This window comes from Hyperoodon ampullatus (assembly GCF_949752795.1).
Source record: "Hyperoodon ampullatus genome assembly, chromosome: 11".
Classification (NCBI taxonomy): domain Eukaryota; kingdom Metazoa; phylum Chordata; class Mammalia; order Artiodactyla; family Ziphiidae; genus Hyperoodon; species Hyperoodon ampullatus.
Window position 1 is genome coordinate 13,757,285 of NC_136924.1, and position 27,806 is coordinate 13,785,090.

Sequence of the window (27,806 nt, forward strand, 5' to 3'; positions counted from 1 at the left end):
ATGGTTTAGATCTGGAAGAAATGCTGAAGACCATCTGGTCCAGTCCCACCAATTTCATAAATGAGAAAACCAAGGCCTAAAGCAGTGAAGTGGCTTGCCAAGATTACACAACAAACTTAAAACAAGTATTAGAAACCAAGATTCCCAGGCACTCGTCTAGTTCTTTTATCAGTGAATACAGTCAACGCACATACAGCTGCAGTATTTTCTTCTGCTGGGTTCTCCATGACTCATGTGGTCTCACATCTGGATGAGGCACACTGGTCCTTAACCTCAATTAAGAGATTTCTTAAGAACTGGAAATGGCTCTGTTTCATTTCAGTGAATCCAGAGCTATACTACGGAATGCAAATTTCTCCCAGCGATCGTTGCAACCAAAGAGCAAATGCTAATCGCCTTTAGCGAACTCTCTCTGGTTTTTACTCTTAGGGCTAGAAAGCTGACACTCCCTGCCACTCTCAAACATTCCATGGGCAGGCAGATTTAAAACATTCCTACAATAACACTTTGTAAAATATTGTGCACTCACATTACTACTGTAGAGTCTCCAAAATCTTAACTCCCTTTTAGATGAGCTGGGTTTTGTCGTTATTTTAGTCTTCTGTCTAAACAATTAATTTGGGTTTTCAGTGTTCACTGTAGACATCTAACTTTGCATTTTCTTGTTTGTATTAAAGTGATGTAGAAACCTCAATCTGATTAAGATGGTAATCAGTCCAAACACTATAAATACGTGATGTTTCCCGGGGCAGGCCTATAAATGGCCTCTGAACCAGACACAAAATAGCACCATGAGGAAAGATCAGCGTGGGGAGGTGAGGGCAGCAATGATGAACTAGAGCCTGTGTCTAATTCTAACTCTGTTAACACACTTTGTGATTTTAAGCAAGTCACTTATTCAGAACTTCAGTTTCTCTATAAAATACAGGGGTCTGTCTAATCTGTGCTAGCTGATAGGGGGTCGGTTAGCCACCTTCAGCTACTTATCACTAAAAATGTGGCCATTGTGACCAAGGAACTAAAATATTAGTTTTGCTTAACTAATTCAGTCTGTTGAAAGTTAAAAAATCAATACTTGATTTGGTGACTGGAAAACTTTTAAGTATGTTTGGAAAAGCTTAGGTATGGGAATATGCATTTTCAACTGTAAATTTTATAAAAAGCTAAATGAATCAATATTCCTGATGAAAATTTAATGTCTAACTGGAGTGTACTGTAGGTATGAAATACACAGTGGATTCTGAATAAATATAAAAAAATGATAACTATCCCATTGATAACTTTATATTGATTGTAAGGTACAATGATAACATTTTGAATATACTGGACTAAATAAAACTTAATATACTTAATTTTTCCTGTTCCTTTTTAGTTTTTAAAATGTAGCTACTGGACAATTTAACATTACATATGCGGCTTCTATCAGATAGTAATGGTCTAGATGTTCTGAAAGTATCTTAATATAATCACTTATTTGTGAAGATGGGCCCTGTAGTTTGAGAATACAAAAGAGCCACTTAAAAATCGTATTTAATCTTATATTTTATTCATTTACCTAACATATTACACTTACTCCTTTGAAATACATACTCTATTATATGAGAGATAGAAGTAGTTAAGTACAGTGTCTACTTGACTGATGTCTATTTCTATAGGGAGCACATCAAATCATAGGGGTGGATTCTGAGGATCCACACTTACAAATAGTGAACTTGCCCTGTGGCCACAGCTGACTGAACAATGGTGCCCTCCTGAGCCAGGTGGGTCAATCAGAAAGTCCCTCCCCCAAACTGGTAGTAATGATAGGAACTGACAACGAGTCTCTGAGCAGGGTCAAAACTAATATGTAAATGTGGGAACTCTGGGGCAGCGATATGCCCCCCAGGTGACTGGAACAGAGAAAAATTCTGCACAGGCAAAACAGAATGAGGCAGAGACGCAGAGAAGGGGAAAGGAAAACCTGGTAGCTTTCCAATCCTGGCTCCAGTCCCTTCATGAGGCCTGGCTACATCCCTATCCTTGACTGGAATGCTATTCTTCAGTCTCCTTAAAATAATGGGACTTCTTTGTTTTGTTGGTAAAGCTTGAGTTCATTACTGTTAGTGAGAACCAAAGGAATATAAACAAATAAGATGGGCTCCTCAAGATTTGGAAATCACACATTTTTTGCCTTTGGAATCACACATTTTTTGCCAACAGTTAAATGTTTACTGGTAAGTAGTTTTTGAGTAGCTACTACCTGCTTAAATGGTAAGGAAATACAAAGGAGTAAAAGATTTGATCCCTAATCTTTAGATAAATACAGCAAAAAGAGAAAATATAACAACAAAATAATTGTGATGACATAGGACAATCATTGTACGTATACTATATATTGGGTTTTTCATATCTTAATTATTTCTCACAACAGTACTTTGAGACAAGTCCATAACGCATACGATTTTAAACAGCTATGTAAGCAATATATGATCAAGTACCCCAAATGATTTGTTTCTGGACAAATTCTATAGAAATTCAGAGATAATAAACTAAAAGGTAAGGTCCAGAGCAGATACCACATCAGTGTTGCTGACTACTTGTCCCCCACAAGCACCAAGCAGAAGCACAAAATAGGGGTGATGTCAATTTTTAATGGCCAAATGATACGGGGAAGAGAGCATGGTCTGGAACACTAGGAAATGGTCTTATGAGAAACAGGGATCTTAAGTTGACCTTGGAGGCGGATGACCTCTAAGATGCTTTTAGCCGCAGGGTATTGTGTAATTCTGTGGGTAGAATTTGGATGAGAGGATGGGAGAAAAGAACATTCCTAGCAAAGGGAAGTAGTACTAGGCAGCCTTGGAATTGAGAATAAGCAAGGTGATTCTAGGAGGCAGGGATGCATCTGGCTGGAGGGGCGAGTTTGTGTTGGGGAAGAACGGGTATTAAGATGAGGTGGTTTTGGTGGGGCAAGATTAGGGAAGGTCAAGAACATCAGATTCAGGAATTTGGCTTTCAGCCTTCAATCGCTGAGAACAATGAGAAGGTTCTTGATTAAGGAAATGACTCAATAAAAGTAGCATAACAGTAGGCTCACAGAAACCATGATTCCTCAAAATTGCATGATACAGCTCTTAGACCTAAGAGTTTTTACAAAATGCACACATATCTAAAAGAAGATAACAGTATGACATTGAGGTGCAGATAATGTGTGATGAGTTACAGTTATTTGCCTCATCATCAAAATCTTGTAGATTCTATTCAATTGGTGTCTCGGGGAAATTACAAGTGATTACACATTAGGGTACTTTCCTCCTTCCTTCCTTCTTCATTTTCTTTCAGCAGATAATTTATTAAGTGCCTATCATATGTTGGACATTGAGGATAGAAGAGCAAAATTATACAATTCCTGCCCTCAGGAAGTTTACAGGTGAATAGAAGATTATCAACTAAATAATTCCACAAATAAACTAAAGCACTACTACTCTGAGGAGTGCTAAGAAAAGGGTTTCTAATAGGAGGATATGGCTTCCTCAAGGAGAGGGAAGGCTTCCTTAAAGAGGTGAAATTGAAAATGAAAGAGTCAGACAAATAACAAATGCTGGAGAGGGTGTGGAGAAAAGGGAACCCTCCTACGCTCTTGGTGGGAGTGTAAGTTGGTGCAGCCTCTAGGGAGAACAGCATGGAGGTTCCTCAGAAAACTAAAAATAGAGCTACCATAGGATCCAGCAATCCCACTCCTAGGCATATACCCAGACAAAACTACAATTCAAAAAGATACATGCACCCTTTTGTTCAGAGCAGCACTATTCACAATAGCCAAGACATGGAAACAACTTAAATGTCCATTGACAGATGAATGGATAAAGAAGAAGTGGTACATATATACAATGGAATATTACTCAGCCAGAAAAAGGAATGAAATAATGCCATTTGCAGCAACATGGATACAGCTAGAGATTATCATACTAAGTGATGTAAGTCAGAAAGAGAAAGACAAATACCATATGATATCCTTATATGTGGAATCTAAAATATGGCACAAATGAACCTACCTACAAAACAGAAACAGACTCACAGACATAGAGATCAGACTTGTGGTTGCCACGGGGGAGGGGGGAGGGAATTTGGGGTTGGTAGATGCAAACTATTACATTTAGATGGATAAACAACAAGGTCCTACTGTATAGCACAGGGAACTATATCCAATCTCCTGGGATAAACCATAATGGAAAAGAATATAAAACAATAATGTCTATATGTGTATAACTGAGTCCCTTTGCTGTACAGCAGAGATTGGCACAGCACTGTAAATCAACTATACTTCAATTAAAAAAGAAAAAAAGAAAACCATAGAAGGAAAAAAAAAAAAGAAAATGAAAGATTCAGGAGTTACCTAAACAAAAGGATTGACCAGCACTCTAGGTACAGAGAAAGGCATGCAGGAAAGGAACAGTGGCAGCAAGGAACATGTGAGGTTGAGGGACTGAACAAGAGTTTGGAAAGGTGCCAGATCATGAGAGCCTTGGAGGCCTTGTTTAAGGAGCTCCTTTTCCTAAGAACCATTCAAAGCATATGAAGAGGAGGGGTAAAATGATCAGGTGTATTTGTTTTGTTTTTTTTTAAAGAAGAACCACCCTGTCTTCTAAAGAAGAGTTGAAACCTCACATAATAAATCCTGGAATGGCGAGGGAGATGAGAAGAGCCCAGAGGGAGCAGACCAGGCAAAAGAAGGTGGGGAGAGTTGAGATAGTGAAATCGTGCAGACGGGAGGAAGGGTGCTACAGAGGAAAGATGGCTGGGAGGCATATTGTTAGAATAACATTATGTATGGCCAATGGCTTATTTGTTTAATCTTGTCTTTGAAAGAATAATGATTAAAAACTGACATGACAGTAAAGACTGGTTCAGGTAAAAATCATCAATAGATGCTAAATCCATGAGAGAAATTTTGATGAAGAACTGTACATGGTCTTCAAGTATCTCCCCAAAGATTGCTTCTTAGTTGTTAATGAGTAAACACACAGAAATGGTGGAACACCTGAACCAGGAGATCAAAACGTGCAGCAAGAGAAGATGGACATTGTGTGCCTTTGGATGTGCTAACCTGAGGACACGTCATCACTTAATGTAGCATCACAGCTAGGAATGCTTATTCTGAATATAATCATTAAAAAACATCAACTGTTTCAAAGAGAACTACTTTATTGAAAGGGGAGGGCTGTATAACTCAAAATTTTCATTGTCATAAAGACAGAGAAAGGCTGGGAAGTCTTAAAGTAAGATCAAAGAGACACGATGCATTAGTTTCCACGAACTTAGTGGGCTTAAAACAGCACAAATTTATTATTTTATAGTTCTTGAGGTCAAAGTCCAAAATGGGTCTTCCTAGGCTCAAATCAAGGTGATCACAGGGGCTGTGTTTCTTCTAGTGGCTCTACAGAAGAATCCCTTTCCTCGCCTTTTCTAGCTTTTAGAGATTTCCTGCATTCCTTGGCTTGTGGCCCCTTCATCTTCAAAGCCAGTAGTGTAACATCTTCTCTCTGGTCCCTAAACTCCTGCCTCCCTCTCATAAGGATTCATGTGATCAGACTGGGCCCACCTGGATACTCCAGAATACTCTCCCCACCCCCAAATCCTTAATTACATCTGCAAAGACCCTTTTGCCATGGAAGGTAATATAGTCACAGCATGAGACATCTTTGGGGGACCATTATTCTGCCAATCATGGATGATATTAAAATGCAAATCATGATCCTAGATTAGATCTTGTACTAGAGGGAAAAAATGCAAAAAAAAAATTGACAAAATTGAAATACAGCCAATAGCTTGAAGTATTTTAGTTACTGCTAAATTTATTGAAGTGGACAACCATACTGTGGTTATGTAAGAGAAAATCCTCAGGAAACACACACTGAAGTATTTTAGGGCTTAAACAGCCATTTTGTATACAACTTATTCAATGGGTTTAGAAAAATAACACATGTGCACACAGAAAGCAAGCATTTAGTAAAGCAAATGAGGCAAAATGTTAAAAATAGATGAATCTGTATTAAAAGGTATATGGGTGTTCTTTAAATATTCTTACAACTTTTCTGGAAATTTGAAAGTATTTTCAAATAAAAAGTTAGAAGAAAACTGATAAATATGTAATTTAACTAAAAAGGGATGAATTTTTTTACTCAAATACCACAAGCAACCCATAGTTTATATCATTTTAGAGGGGTCAGAATGACAGCAGATGTGTGGCCCAAATTCAGCTACTCAGTTTTTGTTCTTTCTATAATAACATTACTAGTAAGTGGAAAGGGTCAGAAACGTTTAGGATTTTTTAGTTTAGGAACTTAAAGGAAATCCTAACAGTCTGACAGTATAATAGTTTCAGAGAGTTTAAAATAAAATTGGTAATTATTGTTAGATTTAAATACCAACCAGTGGATCACACCCTGCTATTTGTGAGAGACAATCTGCTGGGTAATTTTCTTAAAAGGCCCTTAGAAAAGTAACCTCCCCTTTTCAGGAGTATTTAGCTTATTTTTAAAACAAAAGCAAAAAATAAAGTGTATACTACCCTATTACTTTCTTCTGCCTAGTGCCTCTGGCAGAATTTTACTGCTCTGGCCCCAGAGAATCTTTCTGGTACCCATACTGGCTCCCACTCTACCCTCTGTTGTTTAAAGACAAAAGATACAGCAGCTGGGGCTCTGACCACTGACAAATAATCAGGGGCCTCTCCACTGGGAAACTCCTCTGGTCTTGGCAGAAACTAACATTTTAAAATGAAGGTAAAACAAAGCGTAAGACCCCTTATTTCTACCCAAAGGCCTATGCACGGGCTTGTTTTTCTTGCCAACTGCGGTAGCCAAGAACAGAGTTTCTCCAGTTGTGCCAGGACAGTGTGCCAAGCCCAAATAATAGCGGACTTTTCTCATTTACAGAAACAAGAAAAAAAAAAATAGGTGGCAATGAATTAGCTTTATTTTTACAAGTTTAGCTCTTGTTATCACTAACCGATACTGAAATCTATGATTTATACCAGCACAAAATAATCTATTTCGCTATTTTCAGTTTAACCTATTGTTTTTCAAAGAGTTGCATGATTTCTTTGAGAGAGTTTGGCAATCCCAGGCCTAAGTGCTTCTATAGTCAGGAGCAGGGTGCATCTTTATTACTTAGATGCTTCACTTAGAACACTTACCCTTGTTATTATAATTATTTAGATATCCACATTTAGGGTTAAGAGTCAGATGACCTAGGGTTTCTTTCTAAGGCTCTATCACTTTCTAGTTGTTTAACTTTGGGCAAAATGCTTCTGGGTTGTAAAGCTCAGGGTGTCATTTGTAAAATAGGAATCACAGTAGCTATCCTGCTTTCCTCACAGGGTTTTTCTGATCATCCAAAGAGATTAAAAACATGAAATCATTTTGAGAACAGAAAAGCATTATGAAAAGGCCAGCTACTCCCCCCCCCATTATTATTAAAGTTTTTGAACATAAGGCTCATTGATGTATATTTGTTTATTAAAGTGTCTCATAAAGTGCTAGCTCCATAGTGTTTCCTAAACAGACACTTGCTGAGTGAGTAAGCAAATGATTAATAAGTTTCAGGCTGCTACAATGTTACATTATTATTTCCAGAGGACTCTCCTAATTCAATAGGACAGACATTGACCTAGACTTGCTAGGTCAACAAAGAGGATAACTTGTTCAACAAGAAGGTACATGTTCTAAGGAATTCTAAGGAACGTAGTAGATAGTAAATATTTTAGCATAAACTAATGAAAAGAAATATGCCTTTCAAGAGAATGCTCTTGAAATGACAACCTTATAGTCTTTGAAAGACGTTTTAAACACAGCACTGAGTGACGTGCTTAACATATTTGAACTGGTAATAATTTTGATGGACTCGTCCACAGAAAGGACTCAAAGTTTAAGACAACTTGCACAAAGTCTATGTGTAATAAGTATTTTGGGTAAGTTATGGAAAGATGTCAAGTTGCAGAGCAGAGAGTAACCCAAATGATTTTAAATTAACTCAAAGGAACAATACAGTAGTTAAAATGAATCACCATGGAACATGTTATACGTCAAAGGCATGTTGCAAAATATAAGCAAGTTGCAAAGTGATACATGCAGTATAATGGCATTAACATAAAATATGCAAAAAATTGGTATCTTATGAATGGATGTACAGTTTGCAATCAAAGTATTAGAGCAGGGCTACTGTGGGCTGTTGCACTCAACACAGTTCCAAGGGGATGGTATCTTCAGGTCAAGCCTTGAAAACATGCATTGGAATGAAAAATTCCAGCTCAGAATACTTATTCCCAAGAGACAAAGTGAGCACTAATGGGTATAGGAAAGGGGCATATATGGGGCTTTAGTTATATTTATCATAATTCACTATTAAAAAATACATTTGAAGCAAATACTGCACAATGGTACCATTTGACAAGCTATGTGATGAGTACACAGGCATTACATTATTCCCTATGCTCGAAATATTTCTTCATGTATGAATACTGATACTATGTAATGAGAAAAATTGCTTAGTTACAGTAATAAAGGAGTACCTATAATCATAGCCACATATTTTTATTGTAAGGTTTTAAGAATCAATCACATTGCAAATAAATTCAGAGATAAAACATTTTGGGTTCTCAAATTAACTCAAATTAAATAGGAGACTTATATAGGACCTTTTCAGGTATGAAAGTAATTTAAATAATTTTACACTCAAGCCTTTTTTGGGGGAAGACTGAAGGAAAGAGAGAAATCAGTGGCTAGCTCTAAGGAAGGTGATCTTATTTACTTTGGGAGTACAGGTGTAAGACACATGTGCTGAAATGCTCATCCAAAACTAAAGTTTAGCAGTTGCCTGAGGAAAAAAAATATGTAAGTCAAATTCCAAAGATAACTTCTTCAAATTCTGACAATTAGCAAACTCCTAAATGACAGATAATTTCCTGTCTCAATATGAATGATCCCATCTCTTTTGTCGGCTACCAAAATGAAATCCAGAAATGTACGGTTTACATACCAAAACGTCCATCCCGGGGACATATTTGAGGGTTATCTTATAGTCTTTTGGAAGATTTGCCACCTACAGAGACCAAAAAAAAAAAAATATATATATATATATATCTGTAAGAAAATCCATACATATCAGTCATATTGTTTTTAGTGGTTTGGAGAAAAACACCTACAAACCTATTATGCTTTTAGTTACTACTGAATTTCAATATTTACATATATAGTGATTTTTCATTCTTGATTTCCCTTTGCAATCAAAGGCACTCTCCAGAAATAAAGTGATAATACAAATCTTTTTTCCTCCAAATTCAGTTATGGGTGGCTAAGGATAATCTACTGAGTTTTGGAAATATGATTTGAATTTCAATTTCCATCTGTGGTCTTGGAATTTCCCTCTAGGATTATATTCCTGTTTGTCCCTCCAAAGGATCAGTAACACAGTACATTTTTCTTTTAAGTGGTTTACCAAGTGATATGTCAACGTCACCAGGGAATCTGTGGCAGTCGTGGGCCACACCAGACCTACTGAATCTTATGTAACAAGTCCTCCAGGTGACTCTGATGTACGCTCAAGTTGGAGAACTACTGTTCTACGTTGATCCTAGAAAAAAATGTCTGCAAAATTTCAAAAGATCGATGATACTTATGAGTGGCAGATGCTTTATCACTTAATTATAATTTAGAAAGATTCAGTTCTGTGATATAACTTAATCCACTCAGTGGGTGCTGAACGTTTGAGATGGCTCAAGTGTTTACCTAGCTTCTTTTAAAGGCTTTCAAAGACTATCTAACCCATTTCCACCAGTCACTGTGGCATAAGTTGAACAAGCACCTGATTTAGAACCAGGGAATTTGGAACAAATCTAAACTGTACTTTGGTTTCTCTCATCTGTAAAGTGGGGATAAAAGTACCCATGTCTGAGAGTCAATTTATGAGCTGAGATGAATGTGCCAATCAATCCATATTCTTCACTGAGAGCTATACTGGCAACTGACTTCCAAGGCACACAGCCTGGTAACTTACAGAGTTCTAGGTTCACTTGTCTCCTTTTCTACATATAGTACCACCTCTTACATCTCACCCTTCTAGCACAGATAAAATTTCCATCTGTATCATATGGCCCGTTTATAATATGTATAAACTGAGTTAGCCCATTGAGTCTTAAAACAATATACAATATAAAAAAAGTGGTTTTGCTTTATTATATCCTCAATGGGTCTATCTTGCCTCGGTGGACTCATTTTCCCCTTTAGCCTGTCTCTAAAATCATTACTATTCCCCATAGTAAGCTGGGATGTTGTGCATGTTTGCCAGACTAGGTCATCTCTGACAAGTCTCCCAAAACACAATCCATGTGGTTTCTTCTTGGCTTTGCTGATAGCTTCTGGAATCTGAGAACAATTTGGTGAGAAAAGAATCTAGTTAAAGGCATAAGCAGTCAGAGGGGAGCCAAGGAAGTAGCTGATCCCACTGTGCATGCTACCATTCTACTTCCAATGGTACCATCTCCCACTCATCTGAGCCTCCAGCCTAACACTTACCAAATATTTATGATGTGCTGGCACTGTGCTTATCAAGGGCTTATGTTGCATGATCACATCCAAGCCTCAGAATCCCTTTCACATAGTATCTCTATTTAATGAATGAAGAACTTAAGGCTCAAAGAGGTCAAGAAACTTGACTAAGGTCACACGATTACTACGTGTTAAGTCTGGACTAGAACTCAGGTCTCTGACAGCAGAGCCTCCCTTGCCTCTTAGCTCAGCTACATATTTTCATCGGTCTACTCTCTGCACACTTGTCCTAGATATTTTCCACTTGTGAGGCTCACCATCAACCCTCCTCATGCCACCCCCAATAAAACAGTAAAGTCCTTGCTGCTTACTGAAAACACATCTGGGCTGCCACAGAAGGTGGCATTTTTTTATCTTTAATTTCGGGGTGACTCTCTTACTCTTTACATTTAACTTTCTCCCTCTTGGTCAAACTTCCCACCATGCTTCCCTAATATCTTTTGTCTTGTGGATCTTCATCCCCATTTTTGAAAAGCAAAAGGACCTTGTTATTTTATGTAAGCCCCAGTGGAAGACATAGCTGACCTAAAAGCTGGAATCAGAATGAGCAGCAACATTCTGTTTTGTTATGAACCAACCATGTAAATCAAAGTCATTCCAGATGGAGAAACATGGCAAGAAGTGGCAGGTGTTCTGAACACAAGCTGCTTGACAATCTAGCCGTCCTTAAGCACAATTTACATTATCAGAAAATAAATACAGAATTGACCAAACTGGTATTCAGATAACTTAGGATCTGAGTACGTGCTGAAAGACCAGAAAAAATGTAAGCAATATGCTGGCCAATTCTGTCTTATTAGTAATCTATACGTAAAAATTGGTGCAAAGAAGTCAAAGAAACCTTACAAGAAGTTCTCTGACCAACACACTGAAATCTCCACACCTTACCACTTGGGGGGCATATAATAATAATTTCTGCATTAAACTGATTTACTGATATTTCTGGTGGAACTGAAAAGTAATACTATTTTTGGACAATGCTTTACAATTTAAGTTTTCATACACAGTCTCTATCACGACCCCAGAGATATGTGTTATTAAGCCTATTTCACAGAAGAAAACACAGAAAGGTTAACTGGCATCCCAAGGTCACCGTCATCAGGAGTACGTATTGGAGGTAAGGATACAAATCTTGGCTTTGTGTGCTGGTCTCAGCACAGTTATCTACAGATCAGTCTCCGCATTATTACTTTCTTGGCTTGCATTGGTTTGTTTCCAATTACATTTGGAAGAGAAATTAGGAAGTCAAGTTGTATATTTTTATGGCTGCTTCATGAATTATTATATGACTTTCCAAGCATTTATAGTATGTTAAATAGCATTCAGATAACCTTGTAATAAATTCGGTTTCTCTTATGTATATTGAGCACTGTGGAAATTTGATAAGAGTAGAGGGAGCCTCTGACCTAGAACTAGGAAGATAAGCTGTTCCTTCGAGGCAGTTAGTTTGATGTAGCGCTCACAGCACAGGTCCCGGGGACACACTGCTCAGGTTGGATCCATGTCCTGCCACGTGCTAACTCAGAGATCTTGGGCAAACTACTTAATCTTCTTTAGCCTCAATTTCCACGTGTGTAAAATGGGAATCATAGAATCGAGCTAGTGGATTTATTAAGACTAAACAAGGATTACATAACTTGTTTAAAATACTCAGTGCTTGAGCATGGTGTGTGAATGAGTATGAGTGTTTATTATTAATTGCAAGGGAGTGGGACATTCTAGGTATAGGGTTATATGCAAAGACAAAGACCTGGGAGACCAGGGACAGATCATTCAGGCTCTAGCAGGTAGGAGGTAAGAAATACCCCAGGAAAGCCATGATTAGTGAGGGACCTGAATGTCGGGCCAAGGAGGTCAAGAGGGAGGCAGTGAGGTTCAGCGGGACCAGTGGGACCATCTGTAAGATGAAGAGGGTGAAGTAGGTAAGTATGAAAAATTCCGTCTGATTTACCTTTCTCCTGGAATTAAGCAGTGGTGCTACACTGCAGGTGTTTAAGCCGGAAGGGAACATAACCGTCAATTTAGGAAGGTGGGGGCTTCCCTGGTGGTGCAGTGGTTGAGAATCTGCCTGCTAATGCAGGGGACACGGGTTCGAGCCCTGGCCTGGGAGGATCCCACATGCCGCGGAGCAACTAGGCCCGTGAGCCACAACTACTGAGGCTGCGCATCTGGAGCCTGTGCTCCGCAACAAGAGAGGCCGCAATAGTGAGAGGCCCACGCAGCACGATGAAGAGTGGCCCCCGCTTGCCACAACTAGGGAAAGCCCTCACACAGAAACGAAGATGCAACACAGCAAAAAATAAATTAATTAATATACTCTTACCCCCAACATCTTCTTAAAAAAAAAAAAAAAATTTGGGAAGGTGAGTTTGGAGGGATGGATTGGAGCAAGGAGAGAATAGAGACTGGGGCCAGTTTAGAACACCACTAGGAAAGTACTGAATATGCATTAAATATTTATACAGAGACCGGAAGCTGAAAAAGCAGAGACGTGGTTTAGATTCCAGGGAAGCATACTGTTGATAGGGTGAAATGGATACATAACCAAGGCTACAGATTTTGAAAAAAGCCAATCTATTCTCGTAAAATATGTTCAGGGCAAAAAATAAAATAAAATAGAATATAACTGGTGGAAAATTTACCAAAGGTCCAATTATTCCAAAGGTCCAATGAACTTTGTGGTGTGGAGTGTGAGGATTAAGTACTGTGCCAGATCATGAAATGCATAAAACTGCAAAAACAAGTCACATTGTGATGGGCTGACTCTACTACTAGATGGGCCCATTTGTTATCTTTTTTTGGATGTCTTAAGGACTGACCATACTCAGTGACATGAGGAGGTAAAATGTATATGAGAATGGCATGTAGAAATGCTGGAAACTCAGCCAAGAAAAAGTCTTTGTAAGCCAAACAGGCACTGGCTGCCTAACATACCCTGCAGGTATTTGGACTCAGGAGAAACAGAACTCAAAGTCAGATCATTTAACTCCCTCTCTAGATCACTTAATCTAAAATCTTTGGATTTCATGATTCAAATAGCATTGAGGTCTCTAAATCTCATGAAATCAGTGGCTTCTTGGACATCTTTAGTGAGACACACTTGTCTCAGTTGTTTCTCCCAAGTTCCAGATAAGAATCAAAATACAGTAGTAATAACTCATGATTCCCTTGACACTACATAAAATGTTGCACATATGTGAACCTTTCTGAGGAAAGAGTCCAGTTTTCAGAGTGTTGGGAGACCCAGAGAAGTTTAAGAATCACTGCTGTAGAGCAAAAACCTAACCTTCTACGCTTATATTTTAAATATGCCAGTTCACTCCTGCAGCAGCTTAGTGTAATGCTGGTGGTTCAGTCTTCAGAAATAACACAGGACAAAGATTTTTGCCTTTTTTAAAAAAATTAATTTATTTATTTGGCTGCATTGGGTCTTCATTGCTCCACGCATGCTTTCTCTAGTTGTGGCGAGCAGGGGCTACTCTTCATTGCGGTGTGGGGGCTTCTCATTGCGGTGGCTTCTCTTGCTGCGGAGCATGGGCTGGAGGCACGCGGGCTTCAGTAGTTGTGGCTCACGGGCTCTAAAGCACAGGCTCAGTAGTTGTGGCGCACGGGCTTAGTTGCTCCGCAGCGTGTGGAATCTTCCCCGGGAAGTCCCAGCTTTTTGTCTTTTTATTTCTCCTTATAAGCCATCTCTTGTTAATATTGACTAAAAATCTAACTAACCAGGTTAATTACCCTTTTTTTCCCTTTAATAACAACTCAATTAGTGATTTAGAAAATATTAACATGACAACTCAAAGACTTTTCTGGGTCATATTTTCTCAGTGAAGAATATCTAAATGAAGTTAGATGACCCTCATTCTCCTTTCAGATAGAAGAGATTAAAAACATTTTTGGTTTATTTCATAGACACACCTTATAATGTGGATTCTAATTAAGTAGTACTAATTGAACTTCTATAATATGACTGTTTCCTAATCATAAGATAAGGTGACTACTACCTAGGAAATAAAATTCAAGAGGATAGAATGCTAATTCTTAAATTGCAGTTGATATTGACATCTTAAGTTAAAATATCATAAATTATGAACTGGGTTCTTATGCTCTAGAGATGGGCAGTTAGGGGTTCAAACCTCTATTCAGCTCCCTATTTCCAGGTGAGGATTGTCAGGTTACTAACCATCACCAGGCCTCAGCTTCCTAATCAATAAGCTGTTGGTAAAAATAATTACCTCCTAGGGCTGTGATGACTAAAAGAGAGAATCCATACAAAGTGCTTTGCATGGTACCTGGATACTCACACAATAATGATTACTTTAAAAAGTCAAGGAGCAGGAGACGATTATTTCTAATACGCTGCTGTCCTTTCTTTGCATACTATAAGTCCTAAATTTAGCTTAAAACAGAGAAAAAAATTTTCTACTGACCACAGAAGCAGAAATTTAAATGCTAAATATTGCAAACTAATCAAAATAAACTTTAAAAACTCTCCAGCTATCAAACCATTGTTCTTCAAGGGTCAAACAAAATTATGTGAGACCTCTGCTTTTAAAGAGAAGGTATGCTTAATAAAACTCAGAGTTCACCTAGAAATGGGAAGTCTCAGAGACTCCAATCTTCCATTTTAAGGCAGTGGTAATTCTATCCAAAGAACATCGTATCTGAAGAAGAATAAAAATTCCGCATCATTCAAAACTGTCCATTCAAAGTGTGAAATTTGTTATCTAACTATATTTTTATAATCTTCTATTATTTTAAACTCTAAGAGTCATGTATTAATATAATCTACTTAAAATAAGTGCCTACTTCAAGACCCGGAAAACCACGAATTCTTGACTTTTAATTCTACTCTACTGATTTGTAGACTGACCTTGAAAAGACAGAGTAATTTCACCTTTACAAGATGGGGCTGGGACAGCAACCTGCCTTAAACATTTTGAGGAAGACAAATCATTACTCAATAGATAGTTAAAGATAAAAAGGTTTTTAAAAAAGCAACAAAGTCATATTCAATTAAATTCCCCCAAATGAAGGAAAAAATATCACAAATGAAAGGAAAGCAGGAAGAACAAAAGGAAAAATTCATTTGAACTATTTCAATATGTGGATTCCTCCTTATATTAACACTTAACAATCATTAAAAGCTACAGCTGAACCATCCCATAGATACAAGTTTTTAGAGTTTCATTCATCCCCTTCCCAGATACTTGACCCTTTCTTTAGGTAGGTCTGAGTTTGCCATTTAAAACAAGTCCTGCAACATTTTTTGGAAACAAAGCAAAATGTTCTGTAAATAGATGAACTATTATGCTGAGTAAACATGCCAGAAGGATTTCAAATGAAAACCATGGGGATTGCAGGCGCAGTACAAAGTGTCCAATAAGAAATTTAAAAGAAAATGACAGTAAAGTCATAAATCGTGTGCTTCTGTGACATGAGAATCACCCGAAGCAAACAAAGTTAATGTTTGTGGGCACAGTGCAAGGTGCCACCTAAAGCAAAGGAGGAACTGGTAGAATGGGCAAAGGAATGATTTCAGCTGAAGAAATTACTATGAAAAACAAGGCCAAAGGGTACTCTCAACCCACTTTCTTTTTCTCTAATAAAAGGTACCAAAGTTATGTCTGCAAAGAAACCAGATCCTCTTGTTCGATATAACCTCCTTTTGTCAAGGCATAACTGAATCTTTCCAAAAGGTACAACCTAAAAAAGTATCTCCGTGGAATAAAAGAATCTCAGAGCTAAAAAGGGTCTCCCAAGTTATCGGATTTAGTAGTTCTTATCTTTTTGGGTGTCACAGACGTCTCTGGGAAGCAGATGAAAGTTATACATGCTCTTCTTAGAAACACACATAAGGCACACGTAGGCATAACTAAGAGTTCCATTTGCAAGAATGTCAAAGTTTATGAATCCTAGATTAAGAACTAAGTATTGATCATGTTCTAGTTCCTCATTTTCAAAACCAGAAGTTGAATCCCAGAAAGGTCCAGGGACTTATTTGTCCAAGGTCACACAGCTGGGTAATAGCAGAGCTGGTATTCAAACACCCCGGTAAGCCTGACCTACTCTTGAAGATGCTTTTTTGCCCCACTGTTCTCTAGAGAGAGGCTGTGATGATCTATATCCATAAAACTCAAAAGTCACTCATGTTGCTGCTTGAATTAGTGAAATTAATCGAGTTTTAGGCTAAGGATGGGAACACAGCTTCTTTTCAGACATGGAAACAACCCAATATTGTAAGTATTATGGCCTAAGCGGTCCTGCCACTTCTATGCAAATAACTATCACCTGGCATATTAGTCAGAAACATTAACATTCCTACATCTCATCTCCACAAGCTGTGATTCCATATTTCTGAGGCAGGGCCCTGATAGCTATACTTTTAACATGTACCCTAAGAGATTGTGACTGGATGGTTCTCAAATGATATCCCACAAACGCTGATTTAAAGCAGTGGCTTGCAAACATTTTTTCATAAGCTCAATTGTTTTTTCAAGCCAAGTCTTATTTAGAAACCCAGACACATAAATAATAAAAGCAGGGAGGCAAGGTGGGCTCTTGAAGCCAGTTTGAAAACCACTGTCCTAGAAGATACAGCACAGGTAACGGGACCAGGAGCTGGGCTTCACCACTCTTGGGTCTCAGTTTTCCTTTTTCTGAAGTACTTTGTCTAGATTGTTTCTAAATTCCCTTCCAGCTCCAGTATCCTATGACCCCACAAATGCCACCACTACCATTACTGACAGACAGTATTTAGCAGGTACTTGCTATGTTCCTAGCACTGTTCTATTCACTTATTTAATCTTTAAAGTTACTCTATGAGGTTAAGTACAGTTGACCCTTGAACAACATGGGTTTGAACTACATGGGTCTACTCATACCCATTTTTTTTTTTTTAGCAGTTAAGTATGGCAGTACTACATGATCCATGGTCGGTTGGATCTGCAAATGCAGAACCACAGCTAGGCAGGAAGCTTGTATAGAGAGGGCCAACTACAAGCTGTGAGAATGATGTTCCACTGCTAACCCCCGTGTTGTTCAAAGGTCAACTGTACTGTTAATCTATTACACTGATGAGGAAACTGAGGCACAGAGAGGTTATGTGATAATAACTGTGGTAAAAAATTTATATATACATTCTCTTATTTAATCTACACTAAAAAATGGTAAGTAAGAACTGAGATTTAGAAACGTAGTTACTTATCTAAGGTCAAAGAGCAGGTGTGCCAGCTTCTAAAATCCATTCTTTGAACCAATAAATTAGCATAGGTTGGGTCCCACACTATACCAGAAAATCTTTCAAATGGTATCCATTTATGTGTGGCTATTGCAGACTGAGTGATATGCACTCATATATTCATAGAGATGGGTTAGCTCCCAAACTAGATTATAAACACTCTGAGACCAGGGATTATTTTATATCTTTCAGTGTCCTACTCTATGAAATACTGGCTGGGCATTAAGTAGGTCTTTATTCAGTTAGAAGTGATCTTCTAAGTCCTTTTTTGTTACTAACTTGATTTCTTCCCCCCGATAATCCAAAGTAAACACACTAATTTCATTTAGATCAACTCTTGAAATTAAAAAGTTCCCCTCTGAGTCAGGTGCTCGAGGGTTGACAGAAAGACTTTTTTCAGTTTAATGATTTTTTACATTTGCCCTTGGGGGAAGGAATTATATTTTAGTGTTAATAAGTATCTCTTCCCAGGCACTTCTTTCTCCATGCTTCCTGCCATTTTTCACTGTATCAACTGATAGGTAACAGACTGAAAATATGCAGATGGTCAAAGACAAGAGTGGAAAATCTTGGAAGGTGCTTATAATACCTACTTATGCCACTTGAAAATATCGGTTTGACATTTCACAGGAAGTGGTGCTCATTAAGTAGCATTCCTCAAACAGTAAAAAATAATGACTATAAGTAATTTTTCTTAAATAGCATTTTAATTTTGGACATGCTCAGCGTGTGGTCAGATACACCATCACCTTCCATCTATGACTCCTTGCCCACATATTTGAAACTGGACACCTAGGACCACTTCAGACCTCCCCTGCTCATCTTAGCTCCATGGTTCAACCAGCAGCCCCATGAGAGCTGTAATTTCCCAGTTGTGGCCTACTTTAAGCCTTGTATTAATCTAACATTTATATAAATCCATACAACATAGATAAAATTACTCATAATAAGAAATGAGATTAAATCAAGGTCACAATATTTTGGTCTCTAAACTGTGACAGAATAGACCATCTAGAGCACTGGTTCTTAAACCTCCTTTAAGGAATGTCTATAAATGTAGATGCCTTCAGACCTGCTGAATCAGTGGGGCCCAGACACCTATGATTTTCGTAAGCCCCACAGGTGATTATGATGCTGCACAGTGGTACACATCCTTACTTCATCGAACAAACATTTCATGAGTGCCTTCTATTGATACCAAATTTCGAATATAAACATTTTCTTTTTAATATAGTTTCTTGGTTCACAAACTAACATGCAGCTTGAGGGAAAGGATCATGATACATGTTTTGAAAAAAGTACTTCATCACCCCACCCCCATCCTTATACCTAGCTGGGCATATAGTAGGCAAATGTTGCACTGCTTTGGTCACCAGCTCCTCAAATAAAACATGGTGATACATCTTCAGGCACTGCACCAGAGAATTTTTTTAAACCTGGACTTTGTAAGTATCCAAAGAAATCTGCATGGTGGGTGTGTGTGTGTGTGTGTGTGTGTGTGTGTGTGTGTTCTTAATTCTGCATTGAGACTAAGCCAGCAAGACTCAGATCATAGCATTAAACTCTGTTTTGGAGTTTGGCTATGAACCCAAAATAAAACATATAAATCAGGAAATGCATATCAAAATAGGGAAGATAAATATCTCAAAAAATATACTTTTCTTTCTTTCTACATACTACATTCCTCATTTCTTTCCTATTCTCACATCACATCCGTTCCCTAGACAATATTCAAATAACTGAGGGCCATTTGGCTCTTTTGAACCAGGAACTTAGAAAACTGCTTCTCAAACTTTGTTCATCTTGAAAGCACACACTATAGCTCAAGTGAGCATGTACAATCACCGCTAGATCGTGAGAGTTGGGAGGAAGGCATTTCAGATGCTGTGTTATGCTCTCCGTCTCTGTGGTTTGCATCTTAAGAGAAGCATGGCACGAAGCCGGCAGTGACCAAGGGGCACCAGTGTAAAACGGCTTTTCCTGAGGGAAGAGTTCCAATGTGATGGATGTGGGAGATGAATCTGGTCAACATTGGGCCAAAAATGACTCCAACTGTGTTTACTGAGGGAACAAACACCCACCCGCATGTGACAGGGTCTTCAAGCTGTTGGAAAGGGGAGAAAGACCATCTCAGATCTTTTGTTAGGCTCGTTAGAGAAGAGTAGGAAGGCATGTGGAAGGGAAATAAAACACTTTTAAGAGATAATGGGGAACAAGCTAGTGCTGGCACATCAGCACACAGAGAACTCGCCAGTGTCCTTCACTGCCTGTGAAGGAGATGAAAAGACCAGCAAAGAAACAAAGCCACTTCCGTGGGGTGCAACAGGCCAACTTTACCAACAAGATGCTCCATGACCTTAAATATCTCCCTACCTGCTCTCTACAAACTCTTTAGAATAACTCAGTGACTTCTCTCCTGGTCTTCGAAAAATACTAATTTGGGGCAAGAAAAAAGGAAATATTTTTCAAAAAGTACAAGAAAAAGAGTCACAGCAATTGAAAGCATTCCTTACTTACCAATTTTGTAACGTCTTTCACATCATCAGTCACACGGTTCCTGCAGATCCCTTGAGTTTTGACGAGAGGATTAAACAGTAGCAGTTGAAGATAAATGCAAGTGATAATCCAAGTCTAAATGAAAACAGAAAAAATGCTGGTGATCATCAGTGAAAATCTGTAGTCACTAAAACTATTAACAATTAACATCTTCTGCCTTAATGTGGAAAAGGGAATCTACTTTTTTTTTTTAACGTTACTGGCTTAAATACAATTAGATGCAATTCGATGCTGAGCATTCAAACTATGCTGACCAAATTTTTAAAAAAATTTCTGTTAAAATATGGTTTGGATTTTTCATTTCAATGACAGTATTGTTAACTTTTGTCAAAAGCTTTCTACGGGCAATTCCCCAATGGCAATTAGGAATGAACTTGTAGCAACATGTGAAGGATTTATCACTTAAGGTGTTTTCTAAAAACTAGGGAATGCATAAAATTCATACCTGAAGGCACCAAAAGAAACTTTCTCTACTTTAAATGTAGACTGTTTGGCAAGTAGCAGCAAAACCCTGAGCAGTGCTTTAATCCAATAATCTAATAGTACACCCAGTTAAAGTGAGGGGGGAGAGAGAGAGATTTAGATATAGGACAGAATTTAACCTAATTTGTGAGACATCAAAAGAATCGTTGTTTTGAATCACAGCTTTTCAGCCATTTAATAAGGAAAAATATTTTCTTAGTCAATGGGAAGACATTCTTGAATCCTAGCATGAACCCACACTCACACGCCCCCCAAGACACCTCTCTTTGAAAATAACTCTTTCAAATATGTAAAATAGTTACCTTTGTGCATGGCTTATTTTTTCTTTTACACTATATTTTATGTTTTTAAAAATCTGGGCATCTATTTATTTTCTTCAGTATCTTTACAACACATAGCAGAACCTTGAATATAAAAAGCTCTTAATAAATATTTGCTGGATGAATCAGTGACCAAGGTAAAAAAAAAAAGAGTGTAATGCTTCAAATTTGATACCTGTTTATTGAGCCTGTATTATGAGACAGGGACTGAGCCAGTCACTAGAGAAACAAAGGTGATAAGACACCCTTGAAATGCAGATGCAGGTAAGTAAGTGACACCCACACCCTGTGATAAATGCTTTGGGAACTCAGAGGAGGAAAAAATTAATCCGTTGACCTTAAGGGAGAGAATTCGTGGCAGAAAGACAATGCCAAGAAAAGCCAGAGAGAAAATGTGATTCTGGCTGGATTTGAGGACAAAAGAAGAGTTTGCCTATATATGTCGAAAACTATTCTTTTGTCCTCAAATCCAGCCAGAGTCACTTTTTTTTTTTTTTTTTTTTTGTGGTATGCGGGCCTCTCACTGTTGTGGCCTCTCCCGTTGTGGAGCACAGACTCCGGACGCGCAGGCCCAGCGGCCATGGCTCACGGGCCTAGCCACTACCAAACGTAAGGTAGATAGCTAGTGGGAAGCAGCCACATAGCACAGGGAGATCAGCTCGGTGCTTTGTGACCACCTAGCGGGGTGGGATAGGGAGGGTGGGAGGGAGGGAGGGAGACGCAAGAGGGAAGAGACATGGGAACATACGTATAACTGATTCACTTTGTTATAAAGCAGAAACTAACACACCATTGTAAAGCAATTATACTCCAATAAAGATGTTAAAAAAAAAAAAAGAGTTTGCAAGAGTTGACAAGGAAGGGACAAGTATTCCAGGAAAAATAAACAGCATGAGCAAAACATGGAGATGTGAAGATATTTTAAAATGTGAGAGTTCTTTTAAGAGTTAACATTCATCTATGGCATCTTAAAATTACACAAAGGCCCATCTGCACATGGCTAGAAATCTTTCCTATTTATTATGTAACCATCCATGTATTATATGGAACTGGATTATTATTTTCAATTAATATCTGCAAGCTAAATAGATATTACACTGGACCAAATTATAATTATCATTTACTAAAATTTCTAAGACTACAATGCTACCTACATAGATAATAGTGGCTTCGAAACAAAACTAAAACCCTTTTATTGTTTTAACACTGTAATCTACGTATTTTAGCAGTAATCTTGCTTAATTTTTTTTTTTTTTTTTTTAAAGATCTTTAAATTTATTTATTTATTTATTTTTGGCTGTGTTGGGTCTTCGTTTCTGTGCGAGGGCTTTCTCTAGTTGCAGCGAGCGGGAGCCGCTCTTCATCGCGGTGCGCAGGCCTCTCACTGTTGCGGACTCTCCTGTTGCGGAGCACGGGCTCCAGACGCGCAGGCTCAGTAATTGTGGCTCACGGGCCTAGTTGCTCCGCAGCATGTGGGATCTTCCCAGACCAGGGCTCGAACTTGTGTCCCCTGCATCGGCAGGCAGATTCTCAACCACTGCGCCACCAGGGAAGCCCCATCTTGCTTAATTTTGTTTAAGGCTACTTTGAGCATGGTGGGGTCCCACTCTTCATAGCATCATCTCCCTTGGATCAAAATGAAGACTGAAGTGTGTAAATGATTTGTTTGGGGGATTCTTCTTTTTGGACAACCCCAACACATAAAATATCCTCTAATATCCCTTCATGTATGTAAGTATAATTGCTTAAACTCAAGCTTTCTTTCATACTGTCATTGCTAAGACCTAACCCTCCCTTGAAATATATTTCTCCAAGATCCTCTTCCATGATATGATTTTGGAATCCTCCCTAAGGACCTCTGTAAATGGCCAATCTCACTAATAACCATATTCATATTCTAGGCTCTAAGAAATATAAAGGCATGGGGTGGGGGAGGGGGAACTGGAGGAAGGTGGTCAAAAGGTACAAACTTCCAGTCATAAGATAAATAAGTACTAGGGACATAATGTACAACATGATCAATATAATTCACACTGCTGTACGTTACATAAGAAAGTTAAGAGAGTATATCCTAAGAGTTCTCATCACAAAGAAAAACATTTCTATTTCTTTTGGATTTATATAGATTTTGTATCTATATGAGATGGCAGATGTTCTTAATATGGTAATCTTAATACGGTAGTCACTGAATGATGTATACAAGTCAAATAATTATGCTGTACACCTTAAACTTATACAGTGTATATGTCAATTATATCTCAATAAGACTAGACGAAAGAAAAGAAATATAAGGGCAGAAATTCTGTTGACTTCTCTTTGCCATGTTTTATGCCTGACACTGAAGAACTACACAAATATCTGTTCACTCATTCATTCATTCAGCAAATATTTATTAAGCACCTAGTGCTACTGTGTGCCAGGCACTGTTCTAGATGCTGGGGATATATTAGTTAAAAAAAAAAAAAAAAAAAAAGAATTCCTGCCATCATAAACTTAACTTCTAGTGAGGGAAGGCAGACCATAACCAATAAACATAATAAATAACCAGATTATATAGCAGGTCAAAGGTGTGCTGTGAAAAAAGAAAAATTAGATCACACTAAAGGGGATCAGAATTATAATGCCTACTCTGCTCTACTAGCAGCATGGTCTAAGGTTCAAGGTGACAATCACACTCACGATGCATCAGAGGCTTCACGCAGCACCAAGTGTACTACTGAGCTGGTATCTGATGGGGCCGCATTGGGAAGGCAATGTTTTATCAAAGATTAGATGGAGCTAAGGGAATTATCCAAGCAGATGTCTGTGGGAGAGTATTATAGACAGAGAAGCTAGTGCAAAGGCCCTAAGGTCGATTTTGTGTTGCTTTCAATTGAATCTTTCAAGATATTTTATTATAAAAGTAATATATTATCATTATCAAACACTTGGAGAAGAAAAAAAACTTAGTTGGAATGTCACTACCCTGACAACTTTTAGAAAGTATATCTTTTTTCCCCATTATTATAAAATAAATGCATACTCGTTAATTTAAGGAATCTGCTTTATTTAAGGAACAGCAAGAAGAAACCAGGGGGGCAGTGAAGATGATGATGTCAGAGAGAATGGAGAGGCCAGATCATGTAGGGTCTTGTATACCCACCTGGACTTTTGACTTTTATGGTGAATGAAAAGGGATTCATTGCAGGATTTTGAGCATAGGAGAGATACGACACATTTAAAACTTTTTTTAAAGAGACTGTTTAGAAGTTTCTTACAAAACTGAACATATTCTTACCATATGATCCAGCAATCATGCTCCTTGTTTCTATCCCAAAGAGGTGAAAATGTGTGTCTATACAAAAACTTGCACACTGATTTTTATAGCAGCTTATTCAAAATTGCCAAAATTTGGAAGCAACCAGGATGTCCTTCAGCAGGTGAATAGTTAAATAAACTGTGGTATATCTGGGGAATGGACTTTTACTCAGCACTAAAAAGAAATGAGCTATGACGCCATAAAAAGACATAGAGGGAAAAAATGCATATTACTAAGTGAAGAAGCCAATCTGAAAAGGCTATACACTGTTTTGATTCCAACTACTATGACATTCTAGAAAAGGCAAAACTATGGAAACAGTAAAAAGATCAGTGGTTGCCAGGGGTTGGAGGGGAAGGGGTGAATAGAGCACAGAGGATTTTCAGGGCAGTGAAAGTACTCTATATGATACTATCATTCTGAATACATGTAATTATACATTTGTATAAACTCATAGAATGTTCAACACCAAGAGTAAACACTAGTGTAGACTATGGGTTCTGGGTGATTATGATGTGTCAGGGTAGGTTCCTCAGTTGCAACAAATGCACCACCCTGGTGGGGATGTTGATAACGGAGGAGGCCATGCATGTGTGGGGGGCAGGGGGCACTGGGGAAATCTCTGTACCTTCCTCTCAATTTTGCTATGAACTGCTCTAAAAATATAAATTATTTCCAAAAAAAAAGAGATCACTTTAATTGCTGTGACTTTAGGCTAACAATAGGTAGAAACAGAGTGACCAATTTGGGGCTATTGCTATAATCCAAGCAAGAAAGGGTCGTAGCAGCGCATTGCCCAGAGGTGGTTAGATTCTGGATGCCTCCTGAAGATTGAGCCGATAGGATTTCCTGACAGTTGGAGAGTGTTTTGAGAGAGAGTCAAAGACAACTCCAAGGATTCTGGTCTGAGCAACTGGAAGGATGGTGTTGCCATCAAGTGATATGGGGAAGGCTGAGGGGTAGAGAAGGTTTGGGGGGCAGACCTGGAGTTAAGTTTTGAGTGTGCTCAGTTTGAGATGTGTTTTGAGACATCCTGGTGTTGAAACTAGGTCAGGATATTTCTATCTGGATTGAGGAGGGAAGTTTGGGCTGGATATATAAATATGACAGCTTTTGATATATAAATGGAATTTTAAGCAAAAGAGTGGATGAGACGATCAAGGGAGTGAGTACAATCAGAAAAAAGAACAAAGAACTGGGTCCTATGGTGCTCTAACCTTAAGAGGTCTGGCAAAAGATTTAGAACACACAAAGGAGCCTGAGAGAGGAGCCAGAGGAGGAGGAAGAACCCAAGTTAAAAAAAAAAGAAAAAAAGAAAAAGTAAAAGTACCTTAAGGAGAAGGTTAAACTATGAAACTACATCAAATACTCGCAATAGGTCAAGTAAGATGAGGACTGAGAACTGATCATTGGATTTAGCAGCATAGTCACTGGTGACATTAACAAGAGCATTTTTATTGAAGCAGTTCGGGAAAGGCCAGGCAGGAGTGGATTTAATAGAGCATGAGAGGTGAGTGATTAAAACCAGTGCATACAGAAATCTCTGGCATTCCTATACACTAATGATGAAAAATCTGAAAGTGAAATCAAGAAAACACTCCCATTTACCATTGCAACAAAAAGAATAAAATATCTAGGAATAAACCTACCTAAGGAGACAAAAGACCTGTATGCAGAAAATTATAAGACACTGATGAAAGAAATTAAAGATGATACAAATAGATGGAGAGATATACCATGTTCTTGGATTGGAAGAATCAACATTGTGAAAATGACTCTACTACCCAAAGCAATCTACAGATTCAATGCAATCCCTATTACACTACCACTGGCATTTTTCACAGAATTAGAACAAAAAAACTTCACAATTTGTATGGAAACGCAAAAGACCCCGAATAGCCAAAGCAATCTTGAGAACGAAAAACGGAGCTGGAGGAATCAGGCTCCCTGACTTCAGACTATACTACAAAGCTACAGTAATTAACACAGTACGGTACTGGCACAAAAACAGAAATATAGATCAATGGAAGAGGACAGAAAGCCCAGAGATAAACCTACACATATATGGTCACCTTATATTTGATAAAGGAGGCAGGAATGTACAGTGGAGAAAGGACAGCCTCTTCAATAAGTGGTGCTGGGAAAACTGGACAGGGACATGTAAAAGTATGAGATTAGATCACTCCCTAACACCGTACACAAAAATAAGCTCAAAATGGATTAAAGACCTAAATGTAAGGCCAGAAACTATCAAACTCTTAGAGGAAAACATAGGCAGAACACTCTATGACATAAATCACAGCAAGATCCTTTTTGACCCACCTCCTAGAGGAATGGAAATAAAAACAAAAATAAACAAATGGGACCTAATGAAACTTCAAAGCTTTTGCACAGCAAAGGAAACCATAAACAAGACCAAAAGACAACCCTCAGAATGGGAGAAAATATTTGCAAATGAAGTAACTGACAAAGGATTAATCTCCAAAATTTGCAAGCAGCTCATGCAGCTCAATAACAAAAAAACAAACAACCCAATCCAAAAATGGGCAGAAGACCTAAATAGACATTTCTCCACAGAGGATATACAGACTGCCAACAAACACATGAGAGAATGCTCAACATCATTAATCGTTAGAGAAATGCAAATCAAAACTACAATGAGGGGGCTTCCCTGGTGGCGCAGTGGTTGAGAGTCCACCTGCCGATGCAGGGGACACGGGTTCATGCCCCGGTCCGGGAAGATCCCACATGCCATGGAGTGGCTCGGCCCATGAGCCATGGCCACTCAGCTTGCGCGTCTGGAGCCTGTGCTCCGCAACGGGAGAGGCCACAACAGTGAGAGGCCCCCATACCGCCAAAACAAAAAACAAACAAACAAACAAAAACTACAATGAGATATCATCTCACACCAGTCAGAATGGCCATCATCAAAAAATCTACAAACAATAAATGCTGGAGAGGGTGTGGAGAAAAGGGAACACTCTTGCACTGCTGGTGGGAATGTGAACTGGTACAGTCACTATGGAGAACAGTATGGAGGTTCCTTAAAAAACTACAGATAGAACTACCATATGACCCAGCAATCCCACTACTGGGCATATACCCTGAGAAAACCATAATTCTAAAAGAGTCATGTACGAAAATGTTCATTGCAGCTCTATTTACAATAGCCAGGAGATGGAAACAACCTAAGTGTCCATCATCGGATGAATGGATAAAGAAGATGTGGCACATATATACAATGGAATATTACACTCAGCCATAAAAAGAAACGAAATTGATCTATTTGTAATGAGGTGGATGGACCTAGAGTCTGTCATACAGAG

At 38.4% G+C, this 27,806-nt stretch overlaps 1 protein-coding gene across 1 annotated transcript in view; it reads right to left on the reverse strand.

Annotated features, from left to right (window-relative positions):
• Positions 1–27,806, reverse strand: part of KITLG (KIT ligand) — a gene marked incomplete at both ends in the record, with an annotated part of 87,186 nt that overhangs the window by 27,383 nt on the left and 31,997 nt on the right. Inside the window, 2 exons of the mRNA XM_079714241.1 lie at positions 9,019–9,081; positions 20,341–20,454. Coding sequence (XP_079570367.1) covers positions 9,019–9,081; positions 20,341–20,454 — 177 coding nt within the window. The remainder of the gene's footprint in view (positions 1–9,018; positions 9,082–20,340; positions 20,455–27,806) is intronic.